This window comes from Mustelus asterias, chromosome 4 (genome assembly GCF_964213995.1).
Source record: "Mustelus asterias chromosome 4, sMusAst1.hap1.1, whole genome shotgun sequence".
Taxonomy (NCBI): domain Eukaryota; kingdom Metazoa; phylum Chordata; class Chondrichthyes; order Carcharhiniformes; family Triakidae; genus Mustelus; species Mustelus asterias.
This window is the reverse complement of record NC_135804.1, coordinates 3,790,110-3,814,949: the sequence shown is the minus strand read 5'-3', so window position 1 is coordinate 3,814,949 and position 24,840 is coordinate 3,790,110. Positions and strand designations below refer to the sequence as shown.

The following is a 24,840-nucleotide window of genomic DNA, read 5'->3' as shown; positions in this document are numbered from 1 at the left end:
GCCCATTCGAAATAAAAATAGCCAATGAAGCCAAAGACAAAACTTCCCAACACTAACGTAAAGAATGGAACAAACAGCACAGTGTCTGTACGACTGAGGAAGAAGCTGTTAACCATCCTTCAGTAATTTGGCTGATTTCATTCAAATTCCAGCCACTAGTGCAATGATCATGCATGCATACATACAGTCAGGCATGCATACATACAGTCAGGCATGCATACATACAGTCAGGCATGCATACATACAGTCAGGCATGCATACATACAGTCAGGCATGCATACATACAGTCAGGCATGCATACATACAGTCAGGCATGCATACATAGTCAGGCATGCATACATAGTCAGGCATGCATACATAGTCAGGCATGCATACATAGCCATGCATGCATACATAGCCATGCATGCATACATAGCCATGCATGCATACATAGCCATGCATGCATACATAGTCATGCATGCATACATAGTCATGCATACATACATAGTCATGCATACATACATAGTCATGCATACATACATAGTCATGCATAGTCATAGATCTGCGCGCACACAGATGTAAATACATACTAGAATAATTAGAAATCTAGGTTTCTGTTGAAGTGTATAAAATGTTATCAGTAGTAATTTATAATTAGGTTTTGTTTTAAATTTGCATCTGGATATAGATCACTGATCTCCATTCTCTAGTGGCCAACAAGAATCTCCATTCCGTTGGTTCATTCAGCCGTGGTTAAGTGAAGGCCTACAATGTCAAGAGAATGACCAAGTCCTGTATAACATTTAACAGCACCTCCTATAACAACTCCTAAAGAGGCAATAGGAAGGAGCCGTGGGTCATTCTTGGGGCATGGAGGGGAAAAGCGATGAACAGACAGATCAACCTTGAAAACCACTTTGTAGCAGTAGAGTGCAGTGGTACCCTTCACAAACAGCATCAATATAAAAGCATCTACTGCTGGAGCTGCACCGTTCAACTTCCCCCAGTCAGCTGTTGAAACAACAGGGTCAGTGATTCTCTCTCTGTGCAAGATTCACTTCTCCTGCAAACTTCACTTGTTAAACAGAGATTTTCCAATTCATACTGGGAACGAAAATACTTCCCATTTCAGATCTGGAGAGGGCCATCAACAGAATGATGGAGACTCGGTTCTCATGGTTACTCCCCTGAGGCCATTCCCCATGTGACTGCAGCATGTCGCATTGTCATTCTGTGATATCATCAGTTCAAAGTGTGGAACCATTGTACCCGAGGGTGAAGCCAGGAAGGCAGGAAAAACACTGCTGGTTATTTCTTTTTGTGCTGCAGTTATGTTTCCCACAACGAGGATGCGGGAACTTTACAGCCAGCCAGCAAAGGTGACATTTGGTTCTGGCCCAGATGCCAGAAAGGAAAGGCCCATTGCATCAATCAACCCCAAAACATAAAACTAATATGCACTACAGTTACTCAGAGACTCAGCTGGTAAAAGCAGCGTCCCAGGTCTTATTTCCATTTTCACAATGTGTTGATCTCAGGCAGGGGAGTGGTGGGGGAATTATTGGATAGCTTCTGCTCCTATAGCTCCTTATGAACGCCAAGCAAGGTCAGAACCAGGGTTGATTGTAGGTTACCACGGAGAGATGAAATATATGATCTCTCTTATTTGCATTTCTTGAGAATGTGAGCCCAGAAGCTCTTCCGGAATTTAATTTCAGAACTTGCAATGGTAGGATCTGAACTCACCACCTCTGGGTTGAGTTCAGATCCATAACTATCAGGCTGACCCCAACCCTATGACAGTTCTAACTCCAGCTGCACCACTGGACATCATACATGTAGGAACAAGGCATTCTAGTATTGAAAACAATTACTTCAATTCATCAATTCAGGCAATCTCACTCCTTTTTGTGCAGCATGACAAAGAAAATCCAAATCAAAAATTCATCATCCAAAACAAGACTTTTTGATCTTTTGAGACTCTAGTTCAGAATATCAAAAGTACCGAATCCAACAAACCCTATCACTGCAGGTGAGATAGCAAAGCTGAAGGGTGAACTCCACTACAGGCAGTAGTTAAAGACCAAGTCAATAGAACAGTTCTAAAATCAACACTCGGTGCCACGTGGCTTTTTAATACCGTGCTTACAGGAGACAGCAGTAATACCAAATATCTCACCACTGCATCCAATACAATCCAACTCATCAAAATAAACCACAGGGAGAAAAGAGAATAGAACTTCTCATCATTCCACATTATAAAATTCGATACTATACTCACATTCCTGCTCCATCTCCCTCATTTCCTCAGGTGGGATCTTCAGTTTGTCAACGTGCTCCCGCAAAACACTAGCCCATTTCTGCAAAGAATCCATGATAGTCCAAGGCCTGGCCATGTCCGCCACAAAGACTGCCAGTGTGTTCTTCAAGTTGTCCCCAGAAACCGCAAACTTAAGAAGGCCTTTGTGGTACAGCTCACCGTCTAGAATCCATACATTACATCGTGTGTGATCTGTGGAGAAACATGGGATTAATCACTCACTCGGATTAAACACAGTCACTAGTCAGCCTAGAAAGCCCAGCCTTTAGACCACACTGGCAAATAAAAGCGGACTGCTAGTGCAGAAATGATGGTGCACCAGCACAGAAATATTTCACCACACATTAAAGACATTAGAGAATCAGTTGGGTTTTTACAACAATTCAATAGTTACATAGTCATTAACGCTGGGTTTTTATTCCAGCTTTATTTCCTCAGTCGTCATGGTGCAATTTGAGCTTGAGCCTCCAGATCATCATGCCTCTGAATTACTTCTCCAGTAACATAACCACCATCTTACTGTTCCCAGCAAATAATGAGTGGTGCAACAGGCTTGAAGGGCTCAATGGCAAACTGTCCCATTCCTATGAATCAACCATAATTTCTACACAAACATTGTACAGATTTTTAAGAAGGAAGAAAGGACGGGGGAGGATCTTTATTCCTCTTTTGGGAAAGTCCAGAAGGGGTCATAACCATAACCAGCTCTTTTTTTAACCCATCCCTAATTGCTCTTGAACGGAGTGGCTTGCGAGGCAGTTATGGATCAACCACATTGCTGTGAATCTGGAGTCACATGGAGACCAGAGGTAAGATTTCCTTCCCTAAAAGACAATAACAAATCAGATGGGTTTTTATGGCAAATCTATAATAATTTCATGGCCACCGTTACTGAGAGTAGCTTTATAGTCCAGATGTTATTAAACAAATTTATTTTCCACTGGCTGACATGGTGGGATTTGAACCTGGGTCCCCACAGTATTAGCTAGGGCCTTTGCATTGTTCGTTCAATGACATTGTCACTGTGCCACCATGTCCCCACTAATAATCTTAAAATCAAAACCAAGCAATTTAGGGATAATAGCAGGAAGTACTCCTTCAGTGTTGTAAATCTGGACACTTTCCCACAAAGCTGCTGAGGCTGGGGGCTTTTGGGGGGTACAGTTAGGAGAGCTCAAATAAAAAATTCTAAACTGAGATTGATAGATACTTGTTAAGCAAGGACATTAGGGTAATCAAAATATGAGGCTAAATGAAGTTAAGACACCGATCGGATATGAACAAAGAACAAAGAACAATACAGCACAGGAACAGGCCCTTCGGCCCTCCAAGCCCGTGCCGCTCCCTGGTCCAAACTAGACCATTCTTTTGTATCCCTCCATTCCCACTCCGTTCATATCGCTATCTAGGTAAGTCTTAAACGTTCCCAGTGTGTCCGCCTCCACCACCTTGCCTGGCAGCGCATTCCAGGCCCCCACCACCCTCTGTGTAAAATACGTCCTTCTGATATCTGTGTTAAACCTCCCCCCTTCACCTTGAACCTATGACCCCTCGTGAATGTCACCACCGACCTGGGGAAAAGCTTCCCACTGTTCACCCTATCCATGCCTTTCATAATTTTATACACCTCTATTAAGTCTCCCCTCATCCTCCGTCTTTCCAGGGAGAACAACCCCAGTTTACCCAATCTCTCCTCATAACTAAGCCCCTCCATACCAGGCAACATCCTGGTAAACCTCCTCTGTACTCTCTCCAAAGCCTCCACGTCCTTCTGGTAGTGTGGTGACCAGAACTGGACGCAGCATTCCAAATGCGGCTGAACCAACGTTCTATACACCTCCAACATCAGACCCCAACTTTTATACTCTATGCCCCGTCCTCTAAAGGCAAACATGCCATATGCCTTCTTCACCACCTTCTCCACCTGTGACGTCACCTTCAAGGATCTGTGGGCTTGCACACCCAGGTCCCTCTGCGTATCTACACCCTTTATCGTATTCTACCATTTATCGTATAGCTCCTCCCTACATTATTTCTACCATGATCTATGATCTAACTGAATGCTGGAAGAGGCTCAAGGGGAATGAAAACCTCCTTTAGTTCCTGTGTATCAACCAAAATTTCCACATTAGATAGCAATGGTGAATAAACAATAATCAGGGATGTCCATACACACATAGCATTGGGGGCAATTCATCCATATTCAAAACTCCTTACTCCAAGCTAAGAGAATTAAGTGAAATGGGGATGGAAGAGCAAAGTGGAGTTTAACGTTAAATATAAGCCACCATCTTGAGCAGACTCCAGGGACAATGCAATCTATTCCTGCCAAACCTTAATCTTCTTGAGCTAGCTCCCTACCTTGCCATGCAGTCACTGGTTTGCTCACAGGATGGTCGGGCGATTAATTCCCAGAGACACTGGGGAAAATTGGCACTCTAGATGGAAAACACCGGGTGACAGAATATGTGCCTTAGAAAAGGCTTTGCTATGGAGGATACTCTTATGGACTCTCAGGGGACAGCCAACAGCTATGCAAATTATATTCTCAGGTGGAGTGCATCCCAGCCTTGAGGGGAAAGTATATACACAGGAAATCAATTATTCAAATTTCATCACAAACAGCAACTACCAACTGATATAGTAGCCTAAGGATAAGGAGGGAGGCACCGTAACGAGGGAGGCAAAACAGGTTGGATATGGGAGTTGCTAAAGTCTTCATGCTTGAATTTGTGTTGTTAATGTTCAGAGTTGCTGAGTGCAGCAAATCTAAGATTAACACAATGAAGCAGAGGTTCAAACTGCTGAATTCTCACCTTTACAAGCAGAACTCAGCAGGTTTCAATACATCAGTCGGCAATAATATGAAAACAAGGTCTGCACTGGACAAATATTGAAAAATCACATCTAATGGTGTAACTACATTCGATCCAATTCTGAGGCATTTTGAATTTGACAAAAATAACAATGCCATAGGCACCCAAGTGTCAACTCATCACTCGAGCTTGGGCGGAGAGCATCAGTTCCATTGTGGAAGCTATCACAATTGTGCCAGGTAATCATTTTACAGTGATGGGAATCACTCAACAGTGGGAACTTTGAATAAGCACTGAACTGAATTTAATTTCAATGAATTGGCTTATTACTAGCCAGGAGGTCGCGAGTCCCTGATTTTCAATGCTCCACCATTAGCAATCATGTCTTCAGCTGTCAAAGCCTAACCTCCAGAATGCCCTCCCTAAACCCCACCATCTATCTTCCTTTGACTCTCCTTAAAACTTTAGTTCTTCGAATAAACTGTTGCTCACCTATCCTGGAACCTCATCTAGCCCAGTGTCAAATTTAATATGATTATGCTCCTATTGTACATTAAGCTGAAACAGAACAGAATCAGGTGATGTGACTATAGTGGACTATTACTATGGGAAGTCTTGATGACACCACCACTAGGCAGCACCAACAATGAGTACAAAACAAGCTCAAGTCAAGTCAATCCTATTAAAATAACATTTTACACAATTGGATGGGTGGGAGGTGTTTGGCGGAAAGAATTTTATTATTTGTAAAATCTTGTTTCAATGCATTCGTCCACCTGCCTCACCAAACAAAGACAGACAGAAGCCTACCATCCAGCATTCCAAAGCCCACCAATATTTAAATGTCTTGCAGAGTCGGTACAGCACAGAAACCAGCATTTAGCCTGACAAGTCAATGAAGAATCAAAATATAAAAATCTACCAGCTACTTCTGGGAGATAAATCTGCAAACATACTGGCGACCTTGCGCTCTTCAAAAATACCAACCTTGCTACACAATAAGCTTCATGCGATAAAGCTCTTGCATCGCTCGAATATGCAGTCAAAAGTACAAAAGTGGGAAAATACATTTTTTCTTCTACCAATAATTCTGGAAATAAACACAAACACTCGAGGAGGCTTATGCATTACATTAATGCGTTTCCCCGTTGCCACATCTGCAGTCTGGAGGGTTACTAAGCAGTCAGACATGAAGGAATGTTTCAACTTCCTATCATTCACCAGCTTGGTGACAAGATTTCTATCCTGCTGCATACCATAACACAAGTGTGGGAAGAGTAATTTGATAGATTGCAGTGGCAGTTTTGGAATACAGACAGACTACATGCTGGAGAGATGAAATTCATCTCAGATAAACACAGACTGAAATAGAATCAGTGTACACCAACAAACACAAACTCACAAAGTAATGAAATCTAAAGTTTTCTCCCCTCTCTCCCACCCCCACTCAAATCAAAGCATCTGTCAGCTACCACCAAGGTTTGTGCCTTCATTATCCTTCCACAAGACCATTTCAATAAGAGTTGAGAAACTGGCCATTGCATGTGTCAATTAAACTGTTGCTCAATATTATTCCTCAATTTGGCTTTTACCAATCTACACCCACATTCTCTCATCCTGAAATCATAGTTTAATGTGAAATTGTTCTCACTTTATACTTCATTCACTCTGGGATTTCTCACTAAGAATCTGTCTCATCTTTCTCTATAGATGCATCCCACATGCCTCTGGCCAGGGTTGGACTCTAGTTAAGCATCTAGAGACGAGATTTAAAAAAAAATAAAATTGTTAGCATCAAATGGCTGAATTAGGTAGATCATTATCATTGAAGGCAGAGTACATTGGGTGGCACAGTGGTTAGCACTGTTGCCTCACAGCGCCAGGGACCTGGGTTCAATTCTAGGCATGGGTCACTATCTGTGCAGAGTTTGCATGTTCTCCCCGTGTATGTGTGGGTTTCCTCCGGGTGCTCCGGTTTCCTCCCACAGTCCGAAAGACGTGCTGGTTAGGTGGATTGGGTCATGCTAAATTCTCCCTCAGTGTACCCGAACAGGCGCCAGAGTGTGGCGACCAGGGGATTTTCACAGTAACTTCATTGCAGTGTTAATGTAAGCCTACTGTGACACTAATAAATAAACTTTTTTTAAAAAGCACTGCATACTGTAGCATTGAATAGATGCCAGCTCCTGTCTGAAGTGAACTAGCTGATGACTGGAAACGGCAGCCCAGCTTCCCACGCCGTAATGCAAATCTGATAACTTCCCCCGGATACGTACATGCATAGAGACATCTGGCTGAACCATAATGGTCCCAATCAAAAAGCATTCAAAACACACACTGTAACCTCCTCCAGCTCTCTAAAATTCTCAATTCTGGCCTCGTGTGTGTTCCCAATTTCCTTTGCCCATGACAAGTAGCTGTAGCTTCAGCTGTCCATGTTCCAAGCTCCGAATTCCTAAACCTTAAAACCTACCTTTTTGATCGAACTTTTGTCACCTGTTTCAGTATCTTGATGTGGCTCCATGTCAGATTTTGTGCCACATGAAGTGCCATGAGTTGCCTGACTGTCTCAAAAATGCCACATAAATGCTAGTTGTTGTATAGGTTTACACATTTCACTGTATATCAATACGTGACAATAATAAATCAAATCAATTTAGCATTTATATAGCACCTTTGAAACAGTCAGACTGTGTGGCCAAATTCCCCTCCAGCTCAATTTTCAAATTTGCTGATGACACCACTGTAGTAGGTCGGATCTCAAACAATGATGAGACAGAGTACAGGAAAGATGTAGAGAATCTGGTGAACTGATGCGACGACAATAATCTCTCCCTCAATGTCAACAGAACGAAGGAGACTGTCATCGACTTCAGGAAGAGTAGTGGAGGACATGCCCTAGTCTTCATCAATGGGGACGAAGTAGAAATTGTCGAGAGCTTCAAGGTTTCTAGGTGTCCAGGTCATCATCAACCTGTCCCGGTCCCTCCATGCTGATGCTATAGTTAAGACCATCGACGCCTCTACTTTCTCAGGAGACTAAGAAAATTTGGCATGTCTGTTACGACCCTCATCAACTTTTACAGATGCACCATAGAAAGCATTCTTTCTGGTTGTATCACAGCTTGGTATGGCTCCTGTTCTGTCCGAGACCACAATAAACTTCAAGGGCTGTGAACAAAGCCCAGACCATCACTCAAACCAGCAACCCATCCATTGACTCTATCTACACTTCCCGCTGCCTCAGAAAAGCAGCCAGCATAATCAAGGACCCCACGCATCCTGGACACACTCTCTTCTGCCTTCCTCCGTCAGGAAAAAAATACAAAAGTCTGAGGACACGTACCAACCAACTCAAGGACAGCTCCTTCCCTGCTGTCATCAGACTTTTGTATGGACCTACCTCATATTTAGTTCATCTTTCTCTGCACCCTAGCTATGACTGTAACACTACATTTTGCACCCTCTCCTTTCCTTCTCTATGAATGGCATGCTTTGTCTGTATGGCGCGCAAGAAACAATACTTTTCACTGTATACTAATACATGTGACAATAATAAATCAAATCAAAAAACATTAGCAGTCACCTGAATAAAACAGGCCTACCACCACAAAAATGCCTGGGCAAGAAGTTATGGTTTCAGAAAATAACAAGGGCACCACAATGTTAAAAGCAGATTACGATGCAGGAATTGACTGGAGCTGGCATCATGCATTGATAGCTACTGGCATTCAAATACTTGACGTGATTTGAGTTTACAAGCTGGATGACACCACAGCATCTGAAGTTTGCCTTAGACCCAATAAAATTAGGTCGACATGGATGTTGCATTGCAGTTTTCATGGACAAATGGAAGAATGCAATTCCCAAAGCACCAGTAAAAATTCTGGAATCGCATATAACCTGCAAAGAGCAACAAGATAATCTCTAGCAATAGAGATGAGCTAGAAGAAAATAAACCAGAGAAATTTAGACATTTTAGCCTACATTCAAGGTATCAAGATTTAGAAGATCGAAAAACTTATCCCCGAATATTAATTTAATACTTGTTCTCCAATTTTGGTTTCTCTAGACTGACGCTCCTGCAAACAAGTTGGGGCCAGTTAGGTGCCATCTGTATAAGAGTGAGTCAGTCAGCAAGAAATCTGCAACAACCTCCTGGTTACAGCTAACTTCTCCAACCTCTCCATTGCAAACAACGTCAAACCATCACTCGGCACTCACCCAGCACCATGCAACCCACACCGAAGACCATGCAGGGTGGGTGGACCAAATCATCCCAGCATCACTACAAGCCATTCATAAACACGCAACTGCCATGTGGGACCAAATATTTGACCAGAGGAGGCAGCAGGTGAATATTTAGTTAGAACACTCTTCATGACTAAATGCCAGCGAATTAAAATATTCTACCCTCATCTATTTCAAGCTATAAGCAGCAACAGGTTGATAGTGGCAGATGGCAGGAATTCTACTGCTTAATTAACAAACTACTGTTTCCCCGATGCAAGTGCAGCAGGACGAAACTTCAAAAATATAAACAACAAATAAAATGGTTCAAGGTATTACTACACTGAGAACTATTTCCAGCATTTGCTGTTTGGATCTAGAGAGCATTTAGGCAATGCCATTCAGCATGTAGGCAATGCCATTAGTCTTTCATTTTTAAGTCTATGTGCTACCAGATGCACATCATTCATTACTAAAGTGGAATATTGTTTGTAATTTGACAAACTTCAATAGCAACATCTGTTAATACAGTCGTTCTGGGGAGTGATGCGTAGGTTAGAGGGATTAGTGGGTAAATATGTAGGGATGTGGGGGTAGGGCCTGGGTGGGATTGTGGTCGGTGCAGACTCGATGGGCCGAATGGCCTCTTTCTGTACTGTAGGGTTTCTTTCTTTCTTTCTTTCATCATAAGAAAGAATCCGATCCACACAGGTTCAACAATCTACACCAGGAAGTGGGCGCCTTACAAAAAAATGGACTATTTTTGGTGCAGTTCTCCCATGTTGTGAAGTCTAGAAACCAGACCCGGCTGTTGATATGTCAGCAACTGATATCACAGCATTGAGCCCATTATGAGACAGTGAAACTCTTGAACAGTCCAAAAGATAAAAAATGAGAGTGTGATTTATAGATATTTACTTCAGGCAAAGCACCGTTTGTGAACAAAGTCTCAAGAGTCTAGAGAGCAGCTATCCCAGAGTATGACCAACCATTGTATGATCTGCACCGGGACATCGCCACAACATCAATCTGGCAAAGTGCCTTCAAAAGCCATTGCTTATTTCCAAATTCTTGCTTCCTCCAGGTTAACACAGCACGGTGGCACAGCGGCTCGGTGACACAATGGTCAGCACTGCTGCATCAGCACCAGGGACCCGGTTCAATTTTGGCCTTGGGTCACTGTCTGTGTGGAGTCTGCACATTTTCCTTGTGTCTGCGTGGGTTTCCTCCGGGTGCTCCAGTTTCCTCCCACAGTCCGAAAGACGTGCTGGTTAGGTGCATTGGCCATGCTAAATTGCCTCTTTAGTGTCCCAAGATGTGTAGGTTAGGTGGATTGGCCATGCTAAATGTGTGGGGTTACAGGAATAGGGCGGGGGAGAGGGCCTGGGTAAGATGCTCCGTCAGAGTCGGTGCAGACTCGATGGACCAAATGGCCTCTTTCTGCACCATAGGGATTTCTATTCTATAACATTCCGGTCTGCTGGTTTGAAAAGAGCTGCCTTCATCACCACTGCCTCAGTACTAGATAAATCCTCAATCAAAAGGCCAAACTTGTACCCATAGCTTTAGATACAAGTACAATTATTGAGAGCTTGATTTAAATTGTGACCACAGAAGGCATGGTACAATCTGTATAATCAAGATCTCGAGACAGTAGCGAGGGAGTGTTGATCCTGATGGAGATGCTGCCCTTCAGGCAAGAAAGCTCCTACCTGCCTGACCGAGTGAATGTCACTATTAAGGTAGAACGCAGCAAGTTCTCCTGCTATCTTGGCAACACTTGCCTCAAACTAAGATACTAAAATAAATTCTGATATTCAACTTACTATTGGATATTAATACAACAGTCAACAGATACTGTATTTCATAGTGTATTGGTGTCAAAACACAAAAGTAATAGGGAGTTCACATTAAAAAAGAGAAAGTCTTGTTTGCATATGGACATGGTAACATGTCATAGTCACTCTATGCATGGAGGTTATAGTCAAAAACTGGGAGAAGTTACAAATTACCTAGAAACCAATTTAAACAAGGGCTGAATAGCGATACAGTTTGACTCCTGGTTATTATTGCACACCCCCTCCCTACTACTCATAATCTTAAAATGCTTTACTTTCCTGCATAAGGGGGAAAACCAACCACATTACTGGAACACTGCACCTAAATACTCAATTCACTTCAGACAGAAAATATTTAAAATACAAAATGACAAGGCGGCAGAGGTGCAAGGTGTGAAAGGGAAAGTGCCCTGGGAGTTATTGAAGATGTGGAGATGCCGGCGTTGGACTGGGGTAAACACAGTAAGAAGTTTAACAACACCAGGTTAAAGTCCAACAGGTTTATTTGGTAGCAAAAGCCACACAAGCTTTTGGAGCTCCAAGCCCCTTCTTCATGTGAGTGGGAATTCTGTTCACAAACAGGGCATATAAGGACACAAACTCAATTTACATGAATAATGGTTGGAATGCGAATACTTACAACTAATCAAGTCTTTAAGAAACAAAACAACGTGAGTGGAGAGAGCATCAAGACAGGCTAAAAAGATGTGTATTGTCATTGAAGAAAGTTATTGAAGAAACAGCTATACACATTAACAGAAAGATGAAAGGAAGAGTATCCAGTTTGGAGATTCAAATTTATTAGAACCCATCTTATCAATATTCATTTCTCTCCTGAAGGGCATGTGAAAGTCACTCAACATTTCAACAATCACATTTATATAGTGCCTTACGTGTCGTGTCAGGTCCCAAAGCACTTTAGCTTTAGTCAGAGGACAGAGAACATATCCACCACAAAGCACGTTATTGATGTTTTCCATCCCTGTGGACCCCAAAGTTGGATACCACTTTCAAAAAGCTAGCACAGACACAATGGGCTAAATGGCCTCCTTCTGTGCTGTATGATTCCACATACAGGGATGGAGATTTGTTTGGGTAGTTTCTAGGCATTTTCTTTGAAAGACTATTGGAGAATTTTAGCTCTGAGAAAGATTTGATGGGTGGGGTTTTTGCAGGGATGAAACATAAAAGACTGAGGAGATTTAACAGTGGCTCATAAAATTATGAGGGGCCCAAATAGAAGTGAATACTTCCCTTAGCAGAGAGGTCCTTAAACAACGGACATAGATTGAAAGACCATAAGACATAGGTGCAGAATTAAGCCACTCAGTCCATCAAGTCTGCTCTGCCATTTAATCATGGCTGATATTTTTCTCATCCCCATTCTTCTGCCTTTTCCCCATAACCCCTGATCCCCTTATTAATCAAGAACGTACCTATCTCTGTCTTAAAGACACTCAATCGCCTGGCCACCACAGCCTTGTGCAGCAGAGTTCCACAGATTCACCACTCTCTGGCTGAAGAAATTCCTCAAAAAGTCTCAGAAGGAATAGAGGAGTTCTAGGGTCCGGAACTGTACTCAAGAAATAGCTGGTTCATACTTGAAGCACTGGAGCCTATAGCACCACAGACCAAGAACTGGAATTTGGCTGGATGGGCCAAATGGCCTCCATCCAACACCTTAAATTTTCTACGTTTCTATGAACTGGACCAAGTTAGGACATGGGCAAAGTTTTGGATTACCTCAAATTTGCAGAGGACAGAACATGGGAGGCTGGTGGGAAGAGTGACGTCTTGAGGTAACAAAGCATGGCTGAGGATTTGAGGCAAATAACACGAGGCAGGGGCAAAGTCAGGCGAAATAGAAATAAGCAGCCTTAATGAAAGCAGAAAATAAGTGGTCAGAAGGTCATCGCAAATATGACATCAAGGTTGTGAGCAGGCTGGTTCACTGGAGACAGGAGGGTAGAGAGACAAAGGGTTGGAATCATGGGCCAAGGGAACAGAATTTATGCCAGGAATCAAAGACAATGGCTTTGGTCTTCCCAACATTTCGCTGGAGAAATGCTCTGTTCATTCAGTAACGGTCCAGATCAGACTCTCTCACTTTAAACCCTTAGTTAATTCTAACAAATACCACACCAAACTTCCATTTATCTAACATCCCATGAGTGAAACTTCCCAAAATGCTTCACAGGAACAATTATCAAACCAAATCTGACAATGATCCTCATCAGCAGATATTGGAACAGGAGACCGAAAGCTTGGTCAAAGGGCAAGGTTTTGAGGAGCATCTTTCTGGATAAGGGTAGAGAGGCAGAAAGATCGATGTCGGGGCAGGAAAGGTAACAATTCCACAGCATCTGGCATCTCAGCATCTGGTCGCCAATGGTGGAGCAACGAAAATCAGAAATGGAGAAGCATGGGGTCTGGGAAAGTTGATGGGCTGGGGGAGATTACAGAGACAGGGAGGGGCAGAGGGCAGGCAAGGCCGTGGAGCGTTTTAAAAACAATGCACATTTTAAAATCCAAGAGTTGTCAGACTGGAAACCAATATCGGATAGTGACAGGCAGGGGTGGTGGGCAAGTACGACTTGGTGGGAGTTAGGGCGGGGCACCATTAATTATAAATAATCAATGACAATTATCCACATTAAGATGCTGAAACTATGCACAGGAGCTGACAACTTGGACAATAATCATATTCCGGTTAAGAAACATGAAAAGCAGGGCCTTTCCTCTTTCAGTTCAAAAGTCCAAGTCCAGGTGTCCACTATTGTACACGTAAATCAGCCTCTAACATTCTCCATAAGAACATCGAAGAGTACAGTACAGAAGGCCATTTGGTTCATCTGCTCTAAATGGGGATCCTTAAGGGGGAGGGGGACCAGCCCCAAGTCGTGGTTCACATAGGCACCCAAGACATAGGTAGGAAAAGGGATGAGGATGTAAGGCAGAAATTCAGGGAGTTAGGGTGGAAGCTTAGGGCTAGAACAAACAGAGTTGTTATCTCTGGTTTGTTACCCGTGCCACGTGATAGTGAGGAGAGGAATAGGGAGAGAGCTACTGGGATGGTGCAGGAGGGAGGGATTCAGATACCTGGACAAGTGGGGCTCATTCTGGGGTAGGTTGGACCTCTACAAACGGGATGGTCTACACCTGAACCAGAGGGGTACCAATATCCCGGGGGGGAAATTTGCTAATGCTCTTTGGGAGGGTTTAAACTAATTCAGCAGGGGGATGGGAACTTGAAATGTAGATCCAGCGTACTGGAGGTTGACAGTAGCGAGGTCATGGATAAGGTTTCAGTGTCGCAGGAGTGTACTGGCAGGCAGGAAGGTGGTTTGAAGTGTGTATACTTCAATCTCAGGAGCATCCGGAATAAGGTGGGTGAACTTGCAGCATGGGTTGGTACCTGGGACTTCGATGTTGTGGCCATCTCGGAGACATGGATAGAGCAGGGACAGGAATGGTTGTTGCAGGTTCCAGGGTTTAGATGTTTCAGTAAGTGCAGGGAAGGTGGTAAAAGAGGTGGAGGTGTGGCATTGTTAGTCAAGGACAGTATTACGGTGGCAGAAAGGACGATTGATGAGGACTCGTCTACTGAGGTAGTATGGGCTGAGGTTAGAAACAGGAAAGGAGAGGTCACCCTGTTGGGAGTTTTCTATAGGCCTCCGAAAAGTTCCAGAGATGTAGAGGAAAGGATTGCAAAGATGATTCTGGATAGGAGCGAAAGTAACAGGGTAGTTGTTATGGGGGACTTCAACTTTCCAAATATTGACTGGAAAAGCTATAGTTCGAGTACTTTAGATGGGTCAGTTTTTGTCCAATGTGTGCAGGAGGGTTTCCTGACACAGTATGTAGATAGGCCAACAAGAGGCGAGGCCACATTGGATTTGGTACTGGGTAATGATCCAGACCAGGTGTTAGATTTGGAGATAGGGGAGCACTTTGGTGATAGTGACCACAATTCGGTTACGTTTACTTTAGCGATGGAAAGGAATAGGTATATACCGAAGGGCAAGAGTTATAGCTGGGGGAAAGGAAATTATGATGCGATTAGGCGAGATTTAGGATGCATAGGTTGGGGAAAGAAACTGCAGGGGATGGGCACAATTGAAATGTGGAGCTTGTTCAAGGAACAGCTACTGGGTGTCCTTGATAACTATGTACCTGTCAGGCAGGGAGGAAGTGGTCGAGTGAGGGAACTGTGGTTTACTAAAGAAGCTGAATCTCTTGTGAAGAGGAAGGAGGAGACTTATGTAAAGATGAGACGTGAAGGCTCAGTTAGGGCGCTTGAGAGTTACAAGTTAGCCAGGGAGGACCTAAAGAGAGAGTTAAGAAGAGCCAGGAGGGGACATGAGAAGTCTTTGGCAGGTAGGATCAAGCAAAACCCTAAAAGCCTTCTATTGGTATGTCAGGAATAAAAGAATGACTAGGGTAAGGTTAGGGCCAGTCAAGGACAGTAGTGGGAAGTTGTGCGTGGAGCCTGAAGATATAGGAGAGGCGCTAAATGAATATTTTTCGTCAGTATTCACGCAGGAAAAATACAATGTTGTCGAGGAAAATACTGAGATACAGGCTATTGGACTAGACGGGATTGAGGTCAATAAGGAGGAGGTGTTAGCAATTCTGGAATGTGAAAATAGATAAGTCCCCTGGGCCGGATGGGATTTATCCTAGGATTCTCTGGGAGGCTAGGGAGGAGATTGCAGAGCCTTTGGCTTTGATCTTTATTTCGTCATTGTCTACAGGAATAGTGCCAGAAGACTGGAGGATAGCAAATGGTTGTCCCTTTGTTCAAGAAGGGGAGTAGAGACAACCCTGGTAATTATAGACCGGTGAGCCTTACTTCTGTTGTGGGCAATGTTTTGGAAAGGATTATAAGAGATAGGATTTATAATAATCTAGAAAGGAATAATTTGATTAGGGATAGTCAACACGGTTTTGTGAAGGGTAGGTCGTGCCTCACAAACCTTATTGAATTCTTTGAGAAGGTGACCAAAGAGGTGGATGAGGGTAAAGCAGTTGATGTGGTGTATATGGATTTCAGTAAAGCGTTTGATAAGGTTCCCCACGGTAAGCTATTGCAGAAGATACGGAGACATGGGATTGAGGGTGATTTAGCGGTTTGGATCAGGAATTGGTTAGCTGCAAGAAGACAGAGGGTGGTGGTTGATGGGAAATGTTCATCCTGGAGTCCAGTTACTCGTGGTGTACCGCAAGGATCTGTTTTGGGGCCACTGCTGATTGTCATTTTTATAAATGACCTGGATGAGGGCGTAGAAGGATGGGTTAGTAAATTTGCGGATGACACTAAAGTCGGTGGAGTTGTGGACAGTGCGGAAGGTTGTTGCAGGTTACAGAAGGACATAGATAAGCTGCAGTGCTGGGCTGAGAGGTGGCAAATGGAGTTCAATGCGGAAAAGTGTGAGGTGATTCACTTTGGAAGGAGTAACAGGATTACAGAGTACTGGGCTAATGGTACGATACTTGGTAGTGTGGATGAACAGAGGGATCTGGGTGTCCATGTGCATAGATCCCTGAAAGTTGGCACCCAGGTTGATAGGGTTGTTAAGAAGGCGTACGGTGTGTTAGCTTTTATTGGTAGAGGGATTGAGTTTCGGAGCCAGGAGGTCATGTTGCAGCTGTACAAAACTCTGGTGCGACCGCACTTGGAGTATTGCGTACAGTTCTGGTCACTGCATTATAGGAAGGATGTGGAAGCGTTGGAACAGGTGCAGAGGAGATTTACTGGGATGTTGCCTGGTATGGTGGGAAGGTCTTACGAGGAAAGGCTGAGAGACTTGAGGTTGTTTTCGTTAGAGAGAAGAAGGTTAAGAGCTGACTTAATAGAGGCATACAAGATGATCAGAGGATTAGATAGGGTGGATAGTGAGAGCCTTTTTCCTCGGATGGTGATAGCTAGCATGAGGGGACATAGCTTTAAATTGAGGGGTGATAGATATAGGACAGATGTCAGAGGTAGGTTCTTCACTCAGAGAGTAGTAAGGGCGTGGAATGCCCTGCCTGCAGCAGTAGTGGACTCGCCAACATTAAGGGCATTTAAATGGTCGTTGGATAAACATATGGATGATATTGGAATAGTGTAGGTTCGATGGGTTTTAGATTGGTTTCACAGGTCGGCGCAACATCGAGGGCCGAAGGGCCTGTACTGCGCTGTAATGTTCTAGGTCCTCAAAACTATTTTTCCTTATTTACTCCATTCAAACTCTTCCAGATTTTTAACACCTCTATCAATCTCTCCTCAACTTTCTCTGCTCTCAGGGGAAGAACACTACTAGAGTTTCTTCAAATAACCTGGTACCATTCAAGTAAATCTCTTTTCCAACCTCCTTACAGCTCTCCGCCGAACAGTTCACAATATTCAAGCTGAGGTACATGAAGGGTATTATAACCTTCTTACTTTTGTAATCCATTCCTCATGTCAATATTTTCTTTTGAACAGGTTTGAAAGAACTTTAGGGATGAGGGATGAGGAACTGGTATGACACTGGATAAATACAAGTTCCAGATCAAGTAAGAGTACAATTTTAAAGGGGGTGCAGGAACAGACACAGTTGGGGGTGGATGTATACAAAGCTTTGAAGGTAGCAATTAGCCTGCCAAAAAGTGAATTAAAATAACTAGGAACTGCAACTTTAACACTGAAAAAGATGCAAAGGTGCTTCAGAGGCACAATCAGAAATGCAACAAGACCAAACCAAAGGAAGAGGTACCAGGAGGAGTGACTGTAGGCTAAGGAAGGTGCTGGAGGATGAGAGAGAAGAGATGGATGGGTTCAGATAGGAAATGTGCGAGTGTGACAGCAGGCAGCTGGAGGCACAAACCAGAGTGGGAAGATCGCTATGGTGGGTTTAGATGGTGGCATCATGGGAATATCACTGGAACAGTAACCCAAGCAGCTGCTGGAATTTAAGTCCAACTAATATATCTGGAATTAACAGCTAGTCTTGGTAATAGCGACCGTGAAACTATAAATTGTTGTAAAAACCCTTCTGCTTCACTAATGTCCTTTAGGGAAGGAAATCTGCCGTCCTTACCCGGTCTGGCCTTCATGTGACTCCAGAGCCACAGCAATGTGGTTGACCCTTAACTGCCCTCTGAAATGGCCTAGCAAACCATTCAGTTCAAAGGCAATTAGGGATGGACAAAATGCTGCCTTCCCAGTGATGTCCTCATCCCATGAAAGAAGAAAAAGAAAGATGGGGTGGATTGGAATTTATTCGGGTGCAGGACGTTACAGATTCAAACAGCTGAAGGGATCTAAGCGCAAGAGAATCTTAAATTGGAGATACAGAGAGATCAGGAACCAATCTGGATTGGTGAGGACTCATGCAGCAGATAATCAGGACTTAGGAGGGAGCAGAGTGTCAGAGGAGCTGATGGTTACAGTGTGTAAATGGTCATCTGGTCGTACAGAACATGACCATTGCTGAAAAAAGAAACATCTTTTGTTTAAGGTTTTTCACCTTACACTCATCAGGATACTTACAAGAAAACAATGCAAAGTAAATCAACAATTTTATATTGTGGAAGAAGAGTGCTGATTGATTGACAAAGTGGAATCTGGTAGAGGCATTGCCATGGAGAATGCATCGGTTGGTGGTGACTGACAGTTAACTGCCAAGCATTGTTTGAAATTTAAACCAGACAGCTTGACTCATATTGGTCAAGGCAGTGCCCCGAGGAATGAATCAGCGAGTGGCTGTCACATTTTGTTTAACAGAAACGGGTGCAATGTGTGCACATGTTCTGTCTGCAAAGAACAGAGATCTGTGTATTAATATATGAAGCTTCCAGCGCACATGCATGCGTCACACTACGAGGCTGACTGACAAGCTTAAATCGGCTGTCAGCATAGTTTTTAGCACACTGAGTATTATTTAGAAATGTTGTCCAATTGCAGAATCACATCTAATGTTGGACAGTTTTTAGTTTTGCAAGCATGGGTTGGTTGGATATGGTGTGTACCTTGCCTGCTGTGAACAGCGGAAGGGAAAAGCTGTTTGAAGCGATCCACTCGTCGGTGAGATGTCCATATCCAGCATCACATTGGCAGTGAAACTCATACACCACATTATTCATTTGTGTGATTGCCAGAACATATTTTGGCTTGATGGTAGTGTCCTGTTAATGGCGAATGCTACAACACAGTAACAGGGTGAAACGGAGAGCTTCATCTGTCATTCATATTTTTGAGATATCTTGCCCTTCCAAGGTAATTAGGGCACTTCTCAATATTGAAAGTGACTTTCATGAGCTTGCAGCATACAGCATGAAATGATCTGATCACTGTAGCATTTGCCTGCAGGATGTCTTTGATGTGCCCTATTTCAGCATCAAGCTTGCATGGTGAGCAAATGGCGCAGGCCCTATTTACGAGGTGTCAGTCACCATCAACGGATGCATTCCCAATGGCAACGCTTCTACCATTCAGCACTCTCTTCTCAGACAGTATAAAGTTGTTGATTTCCTTCACACTCTAATCTTGCAAATGTCCCGATGAGCACAAGACTTTGACAAAAAGTAGCTCTTTTTTACAGCAATACTCCAGTTACAGAGTGTGCTGGATGAGGGACAACACTGAAATAGCTCAAAGTGCAGCTGACTAAGGAATGGTTGAAAGTTTCAGCTGCAAAAGCCTCGAGGTAGGAGCATAGACATGTACAACATTTAGGAAAATAGCACAGTAAGAAGTCTCACAACACCAGGTTAAAGTCCAATAGGTTTATTTGGTAGCACAAGCTTTCGGAGTGTCACGCCTTCTTCAGGTGATGGACTGGGTGATGTAGCCCAGTCCATCACCTGAAGGAGTGACACTCCGAAAGTTTGTGCTACCAAATAAACCTATTGGACTTTAACCTGGTGTTGAGAGACTTCTTACTATGCTTACCCCAGTCCAACACCGGCATCTCCACATCATAGGAAAATAGCCACAGGCTGTCTTTCTGATGGAGGGTACAGGGTTCAAAATTCAGTTTTATGGGGAGGTGTGTGGCAGAGCATTGCCCAGGACACCAGGAGGAAAACTATCCACTCTCAGAATCCTACGATAAAAGTAAAATACTGCAGATGCTGGAAAATCTCAGCAGGTCTGATAGCTTCTGTGGGGAGAGAATAGAGCCAATGTTTTGAGACAGGATGATGCTTCATCAGAGCTCTGATGAAACTCTGACTCGAAACATTGGCCCTACTCTCTAACTTGGAATCTTTCTTGTCCACCTGAACCACAAACGGACAATTCCTCAATCTCACCCAGAAGGCAGAATCTTGCAAAGCAGCACTCCGTCAGTACTACACAATCAACTAAATCATTGACTGAACTCCCGGAGTGGGACTTGGATACACAAATCTGATCCATTCCATATATTAACCACTCAAACTTTTGATTATCTAAGCTTGTTACTCACCAGCGTCCTGTTCCACAATCAGCAATAGTTTCCAGACTCTTAAATCAACTGTCAGGATACAACTGATTTGGGAATAAATAAAGCCAAGCTTGACCTCACCAGATTTTATACAAGAATGTATAATTTTTTGTATGAATCCAAACTCAAATCTGTTCCAGTTTCCCTCTAGCTCCTTGATATCAAAGTCATTTTGGAATCAAGGCTGAACTGAAATGTAACTGTACGGAAATAAAATTCTGCAAAGAACTTGGTATGGCTCCTGCTCTGCCCAAGACCGCAAGAAACTACAAAAGGTCATGAATGTAGCCCAATCCATCATGCAAACCAGCATCGCATCCATTGACGCTGTCTACACTTCCCGCTGCCTCAGCAAAGCAGCCAGCATAATTAAGGACCCCACGCACCCCATACATTCTCTTTCCCACCTTCTTCCGTCGGGAAAAAGATACAAAAGTCTGAGGTCACCTACCAACTGACTCAAGAACAGCTTCTTCCCTGCTGTCATCAGACTTTTGAAAGGGCCTACCTCGCATTAAGCTGATCTTTCTCTACACCCTAGCTATGACTGTAACACTACATTCTGCACTCTCTCGTTTCCTTCTCTATGAACGGTACGCTTTGTCTGTATAGCGCGCAAGAAACAATACTTTTCACTGTATGTTAATACATGTGACAATAATAAATCAAATCAAAACTTTAAATGGCACAGGAAAAAGACAATAAACAAATCCACAACGAGTGTATCATCTCCCACAGCAAGTTAACATGAATTATTAGTGACGCTAACTCCATTATCTGAACAAATGTGAATATATTGAGGGACATGGCATTACTTTACGAACATTTCTTTAAACATTTAAAACACACCACTGAACCATATATATTATATTCTGAATGTTTTCTTGCCCACTCTAAGAAGCAGATTCTTACCAGCGTCCTGTTCCACAATCAGCAATAGTTTCCAGACTCTTAAATCAACTGTCAGGATACAACTGATTTGGGAATAAATAAAGCCAAGCTTGACCTCACCAGATTTTATACAAGAATAGAAAATCAACAGTAGGAACATTCTCTAACCTAGACACACTGAGGCTACTCAAATTAACCCAAGCAGGAATTAAACCTTGGACCTTTTCAGCCGCATGGCTTTGTGCAGTGGACAGTGAGAGATTCATCATTCTGTTGGGAGATTTAGTGAGAACAATTCACCTTCCACAGCTCTGACAAAACTGAAATTGTCCAACTCAACAATGGCAAATAATCCCATCCTTCAGAATAAGTGGCAACACAAACAAAACACTTGCCTTTGGTATAGGAGCAGAGTCAAAACCAAATTGCCTCAAAAAGTAGTAAGTAAAAGCTCTCAGAAAACAAACAGCAGACATCAAAGTGAGCCTTACATTGGTTATCCATGTTTAGTGCACACCCCAAACCTAACCACCTGCCAAAAACATTAACCTGCACACACCCTGCTTAATTTGGAGAAAGCACATTTTATAACACACACAAAAACCATTTTAATTGCAGTTTGTCAACGGAACAACTTGCAACTACAGAAAACAAAACACAATCCCTTGTAACCATCAGATCATCCCAACACCTCCCAGCACAGAAGACTCACTGCACTGAACTAGAATTAAAAAACCCACAGGGAAACAAATGAAGACATGGTAGAGAAGACACGACATACCAGAACAAATTCTGCTGCACTGTATTTCTAACCCAACCCCTCACATATTGCAGTAAGCATTTGATACACACACACACACACACACACACACACACACAGTCACCATGCTGTTTTCACAGATGACTCACTAACCATCTCTGTCTTCATCATGTATATTTAGGTACAAATATTCCAGTCCCCTCCCTTTCTTGTTGTGTTCTGCACCTTGGAGCTTGGCCATGAGTGTGGTCTTGCCCGAGCCATCCTCACCTACGAAGAGAAGTCAGTATTGATCAGTGGTTACCAACAATGAAGCAAATAACTGGATGAGAGAAGTAATAAACAAAATTGGAGAAAGAGCAAAAGTAAATATATTTGACCAATACAAAAAACACTCATTTATATTTCAAAAATTATTAAAAGACATGCTTACATGACATAAAATCTATAATTTTCTGAAACATTCACCCATTATTTCATATTTTTCCTTGCTAACTGTAAACATTCATTTCTATCAAATACAGGAATAGGTAAGACAACTGATTTGCATTATCTGCACAAAGTATTGTCAGACTTTAAGACAAAAAGCTTTGGTGTTTATTAATTTTACATTAATCCATCAATCTCATGCTTACCTAACACAAGGATATTTTTCCCGGTGGGTAGTTTGGATCGAGAGCGGGTGGAGACTTCACTCAGGATGGAGGTCCTGCAGAGACAGTGGAGAAGGGAGGGGAGGGAAACAAATAATTGAATTCTGGTTACCAGCATTCCCAATTACAACCACTGCCCACTTTGGGCCTGACTCTGTAACCCCCTCCTTAAATGCCTTCATGGCCAAGCTTCTCTTTCTCTCCCCTTTAAGACACTTCTTAAAATATAACGTTGTGAGCAAGCTTTTGGGACATCCTAACATCATACCAACCAACTCAACAACAGCTTCTTCCCTGTTGCCATCAGATTTTTGAATGGACCTACCTTATATGAAGTTGATCTTTCTCTACACCCTAGCTATGACTGTAACACTACATTCTGCACCCTCTCCTTTCCTTCTCTATGAACGGTATGAAGCGATACCTTTCACTGCATCCCGATACATGTGACAATAATAAATCACTACCTCCCTATGTGGCTCAGCGTTTTATTCAGTTTGGCAAACGCTCTGAGGGGGAAGTGTGAGGGGATGTTTAATTAGATTAAAGGCACTTCTATCACACCAATGGATATAACTGTAACTTACATAAGTTGCTGTTTGTGCAAACATGATAAAAACAAACCGGCCCGCCCGCGCACCCACACAGCCGGGAGAGAGGGCCCGCCCGCACCGCCACAGCCCCCGGCAGCAGCTCCATGTGCAGGAGAAGGGGGTGGAGGTCCCGCTGCCGGCCCGGCTAACCTACCACAGATTGTGTCCCTCATCCTCCTCCACCGCCTCCTGCCCGTCCGCCGCTCCGCCCTGAACCTTCCTCTCCCCCACGGGCGCCATCTTCCTCACCGCGCCCGGCGCAGGACCCGGATCAATGACGTCACCGCGCACCGACGCGGCACCCGGACCAATGACGTCACCGCGCACCAACGCGGCACCCGGATCAATGACGTCACCGCGCACTGACGCAGGAGCCGGATCAATGACGTCACCGCGCCCCTGCAGCCGCAGGACCCCGGGGAGGGGGAACGGTGACCGCGGCTCCTGACTGCAAAACCCGATCTTAAATCAGCGCTTCCGAAACCACCATAGTTATAATAGCCCAAACCCACCAAGTTGCCGCTTCCCGATTCAGAATTATTTTTTAAAAGACCACGTTATTCAGGCAACTTTGGGGACAGCCCTATGGAGGTGGTGGTCACGTGACGCTCCAATGATGTCATTGACATGACGGCAGCGTTGCCAGTTTGCAGTTGCTGCCATTATAATATTGTTGTTGTTATTTAATGAGTTACTCTGTTTGATTTCTAGGTGGGATGTTTGTTTCCATTTCCAAATGTTGTTTTATTTGTCAGGCAGCTGTGTGGGCAGGAGTGGATTGGTCAGGACGCCATGATGGATGTCAATGACGTCATTGGGATAGAGAGTTGGCTGTGGGGGATGGGGCTGAGGCTGGGCTATTGACCAACTGGACTCTGTACCAATGGAGACTTGACAATCTGGACTAGTAATCCGGAGACCCAGGGTAATGTTCTGGGGACCCGGGTTCGAATCCCACCACAGCTGACGGTGAAATTTGAATTCAATAAAAATCTGGAATTAAATGTCTACTGATGACTGAAACTATTGTCAATTGTTGTAAAAACTCATCTGGTTCACTAATGTCCTTTATGGAAGGAAATCTGCTATCCTTACTTGGTCTGGCCTACATGTGACTCCAGACCGACAGCAATGATGCTTAACCTTTAAATGCCCTCAGCTGAAGAGCAATTAGGGATGGGCAATAAATGCTCACCAAGCCAGCAACACCCACATCCCATGAACGAATATAAAAAACAAAGAAAATTTGGATTAAAATCTGGAAACTCCCTCCCTAACAGCGCCGTTGGTGTACCTACACCTCATGGA

At 43.5% G+C, this 24,840-nt stretch overlaps 1 protein-coding gene across 2 annotated transcripts in view; it reads right to left on the bottom strand.

The window, feature by feature from the left end:
• The window catches only part of dync1li2 (dynein, cytoplasmic 1, light intermediate chain 2), an 85,369-nt gene extending 61,551 nt beyond the window's left edge, over positions 1-23,818 (bottom strand). For both annotated transcript variants that reach the window (XM_078210526.1, XM_078210527.1), the window contains exons 1-4: positions 23,687-23,818; positions 22,922-22,995; positions 22,440-22,556; positions 2,261-2,491 (exon numbers count right to left, since the gene is read on the bottom strand). In XM_078210526.1, coding sequence (XP_078066652.1) covers positions 2,261-2,491; positions 22,440-22,556; positions 22,922-22,995; positions 23,687-23,772 — 508 coding nt within the window. In that variant the 5' untranslated portion in view covers positions 23,773-23,818. The remainder of the gene's footprint in view (positions 1-2,260; positions 2,492-22,439; positions 22,557-22,921; positions 22,996-23,686) is intronic.
• Positions 23,819-24,840: the final 1,022 nt, after the last annotated feature.